Here is a 10,707-nt window from a genome sequence, read left to right as displayed (position 1 = left end):
CAAGGCAATCTGGCCAGAAACGAAAATACATTGTGTTGGAAAAAAAATGGAAGAACAAAAATGCAAGAACGAAAATGGAAGCACGAAAATGGAAGCTTCAAATAGAGAATGAAAAGGGCTACCAAAGGTAAAAGCTGGAACAAAATTTAAACAAGAAAAGAGAAAGGAAATTGAAATCCAAAACAAAATTCCATTAAATTGCAAAACTTAAAGTGTACCAAAGAAGCCTCTTAGGAGGAGTTGTTCTACTATTCCATAAGAACAAGAAAACGTAAAAGAGAAAGTTAGGGTCTACCCCCCTTTGCACACATCACTAGGTCAGCCCCTAAAAGTGGGCCTTTTCCAATTTTCCCAAAAATAGCCCAAACACTAATTTTGTCCAAAAATGCCCTAAAAACGAAATTATAATTTAATTAAATCTAAAACGCCTATGTCGAGAGTGGTTGTTGATGTTTTTTGCCCCCTTGAAGTCCCAAAATAATATTACAAAAATTCCCTACAATTAATAATGGAAATAATTAGCCTCAGATAATTCAAATTAATTAAAATAAGAATTATTGGTAATATAAAGCCCAAATATAAAAACTGAGGAAATATTGGATAATTAAGCATAATTCCCTAATCAAATGTAGTACAAAAATATAAGTGAAGTTAAGAAAATATTGACTCATCAGTAAGACCTAAACTGACTTATTTGGACCTTCAGTACAAGCAAACACTCGTCAATCTACACCTTAGGCCAACTTAACTTGATTTTGGACTCGAGTCGACTCAACTTGACTTAGGTACTCTTGTTGTGGAGGCAATTCAAATGTTAAAAGGAAATGGAAGAACTCTAAATCTTTTTAAATTTTTTTCTATTAAGTGGATGTAATTCAAGGTTAGTTGTAATGCTCAAGTGACAAGTTGCTTAGTGGAGCAAGGAGAGACCAATGAAGTTATTTCTTCTAGTTGCATTTTCACACAATCGATAGGTGATAACTCAAGTAGAATGGATTTTATCTTGTGTATGATAATGAGGTCTATCAAGTGAGAGAAGGGCATTTAAGCAAAAATATGTTGAGATGGTGATGTTGTGTTGTTGTGATGTTGGTCAACACTTTTATAGTGTTATGTTCGTGGTATCACACCTAAGAGGTAAGATTGAATTTTATATGGTTTGGATATATAAATAGTTGACATTGAGATGCATCATATGTTGGATAAATTTCCATTGCACTAACCAGGTCCAACATAAAAAGTTTGCGTCTAATAAAAAAATTGTCATAGTAGTGCACGAAATGGTTAACGCGTTCAACAAACCAAGAGCGAGGTGAATTGGTTTCTTATCGGTATTCATTTTTTGAATTATTTTCTCGTTAATATAAAAATTCCTTAAAATAATTTAAACAAATTTAAAGAGTAAGGAAAAGAGAAAATTGCACAGATAATTTTTATACTAGTTCGGATCACATAGATTCATTCTAAACATACTTGAATCTCACCAAGAGATTCCTTAATACAAAGACCGGAAACTCCTTAATACAAAGACCAACCACCAACAACATCGGAAACTCCTTAATACAAAGACCAGCCATTAACAACTTCACATCACCCCTCAAACCATTCTCAAATTTTCTTCATTGTCACTCCTCATCCATAACTAAAGTGTGAAAATGAATCAAGTGCTTTAAACTTGTCCGCATATTCAGATACAGACATATTCCCCTACACCAAATAGAGAAACTCCACCTCCTTGGAAAAACACACACTATCTGGGAAATTTGAGTACCACTACTGTCCAACAAAGATCTTATATTGCTCCCCCAATGGTTAGCCTCCCCATATAACAAGTACTCTATGAAGGCTAACTTATTCTCATTTGACCACCTCTTAGCACTGTAGATCCGCTCCATATCGCAAAACCACTGATCGAATTCATTTGGACTACACTTGTCATTAAACTTAGCAGGATGGTGTTGCAGAAAACTCTCAAGAGTCCACTCTTGAGGATGAGTGGAAGAAGAAGAGGACAACCCTGTTGTAGCCCTGCCATTGATCTTCAGTTCCACATACTGCCTCTGGGATGTCTCAACTGACACCCTAGGAGCTTCCAACTGTTGCAAGGCCACAATGTTGTGTTGCACCAATGTAGCATTATACCTCTGCATTGCATCCAACACAACTTCCATCATACACATCATATCTGGTGCATCAGGACTTATGGGTGGGGAGGAGGAGGCCTAGGTGTCATCTTCTGCTTACATAGAGAGAAAAGTAATCAGTCTAACTCAAAGAAATAAGGATAGTCATTAAACATAACTATGAGTACACAACACAAGCATAGCACACTCATAACCTACAGGAATCCTAAGGAAAGAACTGCTCTTATATTATTAATGTAACATACTAAAATATAGTGTTTTACCATATCATAGTCATCACATAATTAGTATGATAGAACAGTTATAGACCAAAGTATAAAGTATAAACTTACAGTTATCCAAAAACAACTATAATTTTTAAACTTTATATACAAACAGCTAAACAAAAGCCATACACAAAACTAGTCTAAAGCTAACTAAACAACAACATCTCCTCTATCAAGAGCCTGCTCCACTGAAATCTCATCTCCCTCTACTCACACCGACCGGATGATCATAGTCAACCAAAGAAAATAGCCACATAATAATACAAGTACACATACAAGCGTAAGCTAGATACACAAAGATTCATACATGGATATAATAAACTAAACACAATAAATCATGCATAGAGCATAACTAAATTCAAACATCCTAAACATGTTATGACTTAGACTTGATTGTCCGGACTAAGAATGATTGTCGAGCTATGGTAGGTTGTACACTTGTGGTGGCCTCTATTGCTTTGCAAAGTCATTGCCAACGTGTTTCACCCTACCACACTCACAAGGTTAGCCTGTTCCACACCTTGGAGCATACTAGAAGCCCCCAACATTAAGACCTCCTGCAACTCCTCACCACATGTGTCAATCCTCTCTACTTGAGAATGAAACACCATTGGAGTTCAGGATAACCCCCAAGACTGAGCTCCCTGAATTCATTCTAAACATGCTTGAATCTCTCCAAGAGATTCCACTTTGGAACTTACTTACATAACTTTGAAACCATACTTTGAAACCACATACTTTCACTTTGAATCTCAATACCTAACTATGATAATCATATACTTTCATACATAATTATACATCATCCATAAGGAAACAAAGCATAACTGAAATCAATCAAGAACAAATAAAGAAAGAGTAAAAGTAACTTGGACCAGTCGCTCAGCGACTACTCTCGCTGAGCGACTACAAGATTCTCTCAGTCAGCGACCTGGCTCGCTGTGCGAATACACAAACAGTGTTCCCAAACCCCAAACCCTTCGCTCAGCGATCCCGCTCGTTGTGCGAATAAAACCACATTAGTTCCAGACCCCAACTGCTCACTCAGCGACCTAGCTCGTTGTGCGAATAAAACTCACAGTGATCCCAGACCCCAAACTCTCGCGCACTCGCTTAACGATCCAGCTCGTTGTGCGAAAGCAGAGACAATGGCCCAAACCCCCAACTCACTTGCTCAATGACCCAATTTGCTAGTCGAGACTTGAGATAGTGGCCCAGACCTATAGCCACTCGTTGAGCGACTCCATTTGCTCAGCGAGTCTACAAAATTCTACAACACCAAACTGTAGAATTATGCAACCTGCACCAAATTGACCAAATGAGAGTATTTTTCCCAACTTCTAATCCTCCTAGATCGTGTTATATATATATTCAATATTTTTTTATTAAAATTAAAATGAATTTAAATAATATGAATTGTATGTTTATTTATGTTAAGAGAATTTTTAAGCAAACATTATTTTTGAAGTTTAACAAAAGCATTTCATGGAATAACGTATGCTTTTAACGCATGACTGAAATAATACTTTATTGTTTGTTGTGTTGTACTACTCTCTTTTTCTATGCAAATCAAATCATTACAAAGCTTTATTCAAAAGTTCTGCATCGAATCAAAAGAATGCTAAGAGATAAGAAGATATTTTGGGAGTGTTTCCTTTATGCCTTCTATCTGTCTCTTTCTTAGAAGAAACACAATTGTCTTTGCAAGACACAACATAGCATTTTTAAAATGTATAAAATTCAATCATTTCTATACAAATGTTTTAATTGATTTAAAAATAAATTTTTTTATAAATTTAAATGTAAATTGTTAAAATAATTTTAAATAAGTTTATAACATTTAAAAGAAATAAACTTAAAATTTAAAAATAATTTTAAATAAAGTTCAATGTAAAATATAAATATGAATAAACTTAAATAATTTTGTCAAAAATATTTAATAAAACTATTTCTATACATCTCTTTCTATTGATCTTTTCCTAATATAGATGTTGTATATGAGCTTCTTAGATTTTATTACATAAAAAAAAGTAATAAAATCCTAACTTTGACTGAGTGGTGAGTTACAATTTTTTTTAGATTTGATTTATAGATTTATTTTTCATCCAGAATAATTCCAAACTGCACTAAATCTTGTAGATTAAATTAGTAGTATTGACCAGTACAGTTTGAGTATATGGCTGAGCTTCATTTTAAATTACTTATAAAGCTATATTTAGCTATAACTTTATGTTCTTCTTCTCTCTATAAAATGGAATATTACACATCATAGCTTCAGTAAGCAGAATCTAAGATTCAGCAATGAACATGGCATGCAATCACTTTATTCTCCTTCTCTTCTTCGCTCTTCCTCTCACATCACAATCAATTACTTTCGCTGGTCCTGCATCTATTGTCGATGTTTCTTCACTCAATCGAAGTAGTTTTCCGACAGGCTTCATTTTTGGAACAGCATCAGCAGCATACCAGGTATACATATTTCGGTTTCATTTTTGTATTACATTGAAATTTTTTTCTAATATTAACTAGTCAGATTTGGAACTACATCTCTTGCAGTTTAATTAGCAACCAACGTCACACAGTGTTGTTATCACTTATTTTAAAAAATAACTATAAAAATTTGAATGAAGAAAGAGAGCATATAGTTATAGATGTATTTATCATTCTATTCATTGTACAAAGTAAATAAAGATGACATTATTTATCCTATTGGCAGAAACCTTGTGACAAATCTTATATCAACTATAAATAAAGTAAATTTACAATATTTACAAATATCACCTTACCATATAAAGTATATGCAAATTTCACTATCATTAATGGACTTTTGATACAAAAACATTACATATGTAAAATCATGAATTATTGTACCTGAGTTGACAGAAGTGTCTTATGTGTATATATATATACACATATGGATATTCTGCTGATACAAAAAGTAAATCGATTTTATAAAATTGAATTAAATTTAAACTAAATTTATAAGTTGAATTAGGTTATTTTTTTTTTATAAATAAATGTAAGTTGTTAGTATATTGTTCATAAAAAGAGTTTTCACCCTCTTTTTTCAAACTCTTCAAACCAACTTTATATCTCTCAATGTTAATGCAAAAAAGTTGAATTAGGGTTAAAATTTACTTGTTAGTAATGCTCATAATTCATTCCTAACAAGAAGTTAACCTTTAAAATTTAAATCTAAACTCACAAAATTTTATGTGTTCATGCTGTAGTACGAAGGTGCTGCAAAAGAAGATGGAAGAGGACTAAGTATGTGGGATGTATTCACCCACAAATATCCAGGTATATTTTGTTGGAGTTTCATATTCATTAAACATAAGAAGATTTCTTAATATATAAGTAAGTTGAAATTTTATCTTAAAAAGTTAATTTTATAAGATTCAGTTAAATTTAAAACTTACATTTTAATATTTTTTATGTTTTCATCTCTAGCAATCTAACAATCTATAAAGTAATTTTATGAGCTCAGTGTAACGTTTTAAAATAGCCTGATTATACATGTATAATACTTTCAGAGAAAATAAAGGATAAAAGTAATGGAGACGTAGCAGTTGATCAGTATCATCGCTATAAGGTAAAGTCCAAATTCTCAGTCAATGATGAAACCAAGTATCACTCTCCCTCAAAGTAATTAATAATTTTTCTAGTGTTGTTTTCTGTTTATATAACAGGGAGATATTCATATAATGAAGAATATGAATCTGGATGCTTACAGATTCTCCATCTCTTGGTCCAGAATCCTACCAAGTGAGATCAAAGTTCATCAACAATTATTAATTATTTTCGTAATTATTGTATTTGTACCTTTCATGTTAATGATTTCAATCTTTATAAATCATAAATAGAAGGAAAGCTGAGTGGAGGTATAAATCACGAAGGAATCAATTATTACCACAACCTCATCGATCATTTGTTACTCAACGGTCAACATTAATTCTTTACTCTCTTTTTTTTCTTAATTAAAAAGTTTACATTTTATAATAGATTTTTAAGTAAGTGACAATAGTTATATGCTAAATATTAATATTTCAGGTATACAACCATATGTGACACTTTTTCACTGGGATATTCCTCAAGCTTTACAAGAAGACTACGGTGGTTTCTTAAGTCCTCTCATTGTGTAAGTTTTACAAAATTTATCTTTTATGTCATAACTAAAAATAAAAATACGAATGATATGTAAGATAACTTAGTAATCTAATTTCCATAAATAGTTACTTCCTTGATGTTAACTTTACACTAATTTATTATCATTATAACTACCATGAATATAATTCATCCATCACTGATTTTCAGAAATGATTTTCAAGACTATGCGGAACTTTGTTTCGAAGAATTTGGAGATAAGGTGAAACATTGGATTACTTTAAACGAGCCATGGTCTTTTAGTAGGGGTGGTTATGCACTTGGGAGCTTTGCACCAGGTCGATGTTCCCAATGGTTAAATCCAAAATGCACTGGTGGTGATTCAGGAACAGAACCTTATGTAATTTCACATTATCAACTACTTTCTCATGCAGCAGCTGTTCAAGTGTACAAGAAAAAGTATCAGGTTTTTTAGTCTTCACCAAAAGCTACACTTCAGCATTGCTATAAGGGTTAAACTATTTTTGTACAACTCTTGTACTTAACATTTGGAACACTTTGCTTAGGAATCTCAAAGGGGAGTGATAGGCATAACACATGTGTCTCATTGGTTTGAACCATTTTCAAATACCACATCAGATAAAGAAGCTGCTCAACGAGCTCTTGACTTTATGTATGGATGGTAAGTACTTCACTCTCCATTTAAATATTACCACTCTTAAAAATAAAATTATGTTAGAATATAAAATTTAAGATTAACTCAACCTTGTAAAATCGACTTATAACATGATGTTTATACTTATTTATATACTGTGAACGGTCTTATTGTCCGTCTATTCGAAACTTTCAACACATGTCCTTCATACTGAGAAATATATATATTGAGTTTAGGGACAAACCATTAATTATTGGTATGATAATGTTGTACAATAGGCTGGACAAACAAAAAATCTCGTTATGATAGACTTTAAATTATAGTTATGATATTATATTAAGAAGTGAATTTTAAACTTATACAATCATATAAGATTGTACTCATTTATATATTATAAATTTATCTTATAACTATAATTGATGTGGAATATCTTGAGTTATGTAGAGTCACACTAATTAAAGTTGTTATTACGTGTTATATTGTTCTTCTATTTTCAAGAGTAAAATATTGTAAGTTTTGGATTTGTACTATATTATATTATTTTGGTAGTAGGTATGTGAATAATTTGGAGTTATTCAACAAAGAAAAGTCTGAAATTTTGATATTTTGTAATAATAATTATAGGTACATGGAACCATTGACATCAGGAAAGTATCCAGAGAGCATGCGTTCCTTAGTTGGTAAAAGATTACCAGAATTCACTAAAGAAGAAGCAAAACTTCTTGTTGGTTCATTTGATTTTCTTGGATTAAACTATTACACCACTTACTATGCTGCCGATGCACCCAAAACCAAACCTAATTATGAAACAGATTGCAAGGCCAATCTTTCATGTAAGTAGAACTTTAACTATCACTTATTTAAATAACATATCTTATAATTTCATAATATCACATTTTGTTTTTTGTTTTGTGGGCTAGCTATTCGTAATGGCGTTCCAATAGGTCCATCGGTATGTATGCAATCACTTGAAATTTTATGTTCATATTATTATTGGTTTATTTGGTTTTGTATAACTTCATATTTATATTTGCAGAGCGGTTCTAGTTGGTTATACGTTTATCCTAAAGGAATTAGAGAATTGTTGCTCTATACAAAAGAAAAGTACAACATTCCTTTGATTTACATAACTGAAAATGGTAATTAAATCAAATCATCATTTTATTATCTTTGAAATATCTCATTAAGTAATTATTTAGACAAAATTATTTAAAATATGTAGCCTTAATATAACTTTTTGCATGTTTATAAGTAATCTTTCTTCTATCACTTTTAACGTATATTGCTTTTAACTTGAAGGTGTAAGTGAATTGGACGAACCGACAGTATCGTTAAGGAAATCCCTTTACGATAAACATAGAGTTCACTACTATTATCACCATCTCTATTATATAAATTCGGCAATTAGGTAATTAATGATTTCTTTATTGCTCAAAAATTATTTTATTTGCAAATTTAATTTATTTATTTTATTGACTTTACTAGGGATGGCGTAAACATAAAAGGATATTTTGCATGGTCATTGTTGGACAACTTCGAATGGAATGATGGTTATGCAGTACGCTTTGGAATTCACTTTGTGGATTATAAGAATGGCTTAAAACGATATGAAAAACTCTCTGCAAAATGGTTTAAGAACTTTCTTAAAAGGTCTTAGATTATATAGTTAGTTCTTAATATTTAAGGCACTCTACTATTAGAATAAATATTGATAGAGTAAGGATTCTTGCAAAGCTCATGTAATAGATATAGGGTTAAATGATTCCATTGGTTTCCATTTTTGTAGAAAAAATTGTAATCGGTCCTGTATTTTTATTGGTTCCGATTTGGTCCTTAATATGAAAAAATTGATTCAATTAGTTTTTTCGTTAATAATGTACTAACATTATTAAAGAGGAGTCACATGTTACTTATTTTTTTTTCAATTTTTTAAAAAATAAAAATTTGTCACATGTTAAAGTAACATCATGTCATATGACAGAGATAATGTGATGTCACTATGTCAGTGTCACATATTACTCTCATGCCTAATGTCATTGTTTAGTTTTAATTTGGTCTTTATATTTTTATTTTATCTCAATTCAGTCATAATATTTTTAAAATTAAACAATATTGTCACTCTTCAAATAGTAACAAAATTTAATTTTTATATAAATGTTATGCAATAGTATAATGCTAAGTATTTTCGAATGCACGCGGACGACCCGGGTTTGATCCGCGACAACGACGCCAAAAACTTGATAACATTTTGTCAAGTATACCAAATCGTTTCAATTGGTAAAAGTAAATACAAAGTATTGTTCTCCCAAGGGAATTGAGTTACGTTATCTAATTGCACTCATTTACTGGTTTCATGAATCACATGAAAATAAAACCTTGCACAACATATCATTATTTCATTCAAGCATTCACATCAAGACATACGAGTCCTAATTCCTTAGCAACTAGTTCTAAATTCGTATATCAAAGTGTTAATCTCTTAGTCAATTTAATATACAATTTGCATTAAATCAGATGCTAAGAATGACTAAGTTATTGAGTCTATCCCTAGATCCCAAATCACTTAGATGCTCTATCTATGTCCATGTTCAAAGTTACTTTCTAGTAAGCAGAGACATTCAAATAACATTATATTTCCATATAATGAAAATAAATTCAAGAAAGAGCATATGAACGACCAACGATATATTGCACAAGAATTTTACATCATAGTGAAGTCATTACATCCAATTTCAACGTAAGAGAAATCTAGCTACTCTTATTGATAGACCCGTCAATTTGGCCCCCCTTACATGGTTTGGCCTAACCCACGTGGGTTGGGGCAAGAAAAATCCACAGGGGCAAAAATCCCCTTGTAGAAAAATCCACAGGCGCCAAATTTGATAGAGGACGTACCCGAATCAAATTTATATGCAATTAAGTGTAGTATAGGCTAAGAAATGACTCCTAGGTCGTCTCTCAAGGACGAAATATTAGTTTACTCATTAGATCAAACACTTGGTGGGGGGTTTGTGGACAATTTTGTGACTAGAATTAACAAACCAAAACACGAAATTCACCCAATTCAAAGACAACTTGGTCATTAGCTCAGTTACAACACTTTCAATCCTCAATTAACAATCAATTAATCACTACTCGCACTCTATTCCAGCACTAATCAATCAACTAAGAGAAGATTAATTGGGTTTTCCTAAAATCGAATTAAGCAAACAAATTGCACACATTCAATCAATCCTACATTGTACAGATTAGTTAACTAAACGATAATTAACCCATATTAGACCACTAAGTGTCTTCTATTCTCCAATGCACAACAGATTCAATGAAATGCAAGGTAAAGTGCAGCAGATTTACATTTAATACCTAGAAATATCAAGGAAAACGCTGCAGCATCGCTACCAAACCAAACTGATTAAATTTCCATTAACGCGAACTCAAAACAGAAAAAAGCATAAGAAAACTCAAACAGAATGCACTAAATTGTATTGGAAAACGAACAACACCTCAAAAATGAACTTCAATGCACAAACGAAATTCACAC

General features: G+C 31.7%; 1 protein-coding gene across 2 annotated transcripts; it reads left to right on the top strand.

Moving 5' to 3' along the window:
* Positions 1 to 4,701: 4,701 nt before the first annotated feature.
* LOC148195881 (cyanogenic beta-glucosidase-like) lies at positions 4,702 to 9,054 on the top strand. Of its 2 annotated transcripts, XM_088094655.1 has the most exons (13): positions 4,702 to 4,876; positions 5,638 to 5,707; positions 5,941 to 5,999; positions 6,097 to 6,172; positions 6,271 to 6,348; positions 6,458 to 6,545; positions 6,722 to 6,977; positions 7,078 to 7,193; positions 7,791 to 7,999; positions 8,087 to 8,118; positions 8,203 to 8,305; positions 8,466 to 8,574; positions 8,652 to 9,054. In XM_088094655.1, the coding sequence occupies exons 1-13, from the start codon at positions 4,709 to 4,711 to the stop codon at positions 8,821 to 8,823; spliced, it is 1,536 nt and encodes a 511-aa protein (XP_087950781.1). In that variant the 5' UTR covers positions 4,702 to 4,708; the 3' UTR covers positions 8,824 to 9,054. The 2 variants fall into 2 exon arrangements, with proteins under 2 accessions (XP_087950781.1, XP_087950780.1); XM_088094654.1 differs by having other exon boundaries at positions 8,087 to 8,305.
* The last annotated feature ends 1,653 nt before the right edge of the window (positions 9,055 to 10,707 follow it).

This window comes from Vigna umbellata, chromosome 7 (genome assembly GCF_029865625.1).
Source record: "Vigna umbellata cultivar VRB3 chromosome 7, Vumbellata_1.0, whole genome shotgun sequence".
Lineage (NCBI taxonomy): Eukaryota > Viridiplantae > Streptophyta > Magnoliopsida > Fabales > Fabaceae > Vigna > Vigna umbellata.
Note: the sequence above shows the minus strand (reverse complement) of the source record. Positions and strands in the feature narration are given on the sequence as shown.

Coding starts and splice junctions, on each gene's coding strand:
- LOC148195881 (XM_088094654.1), top strand. CDS start 4,709: ATGAACATGGCATGCAATCACTTTATTCTCCTTCTCTTCTTCGCTCTT. Junction 6,000..6,096: donor ATCAGTATCATCGCTATAAG/GTAAAGTCCAAA, acceptor TTTATATAACAG/GGAGATATTCATATAATGAA. Junction 6,546..6,721: donor TTCTTAAGTCCTCTCATTGT/GTAAGTTTTACA, acceptor ACTGATTTTCAG/AAATGATTTTCAAGACTATG.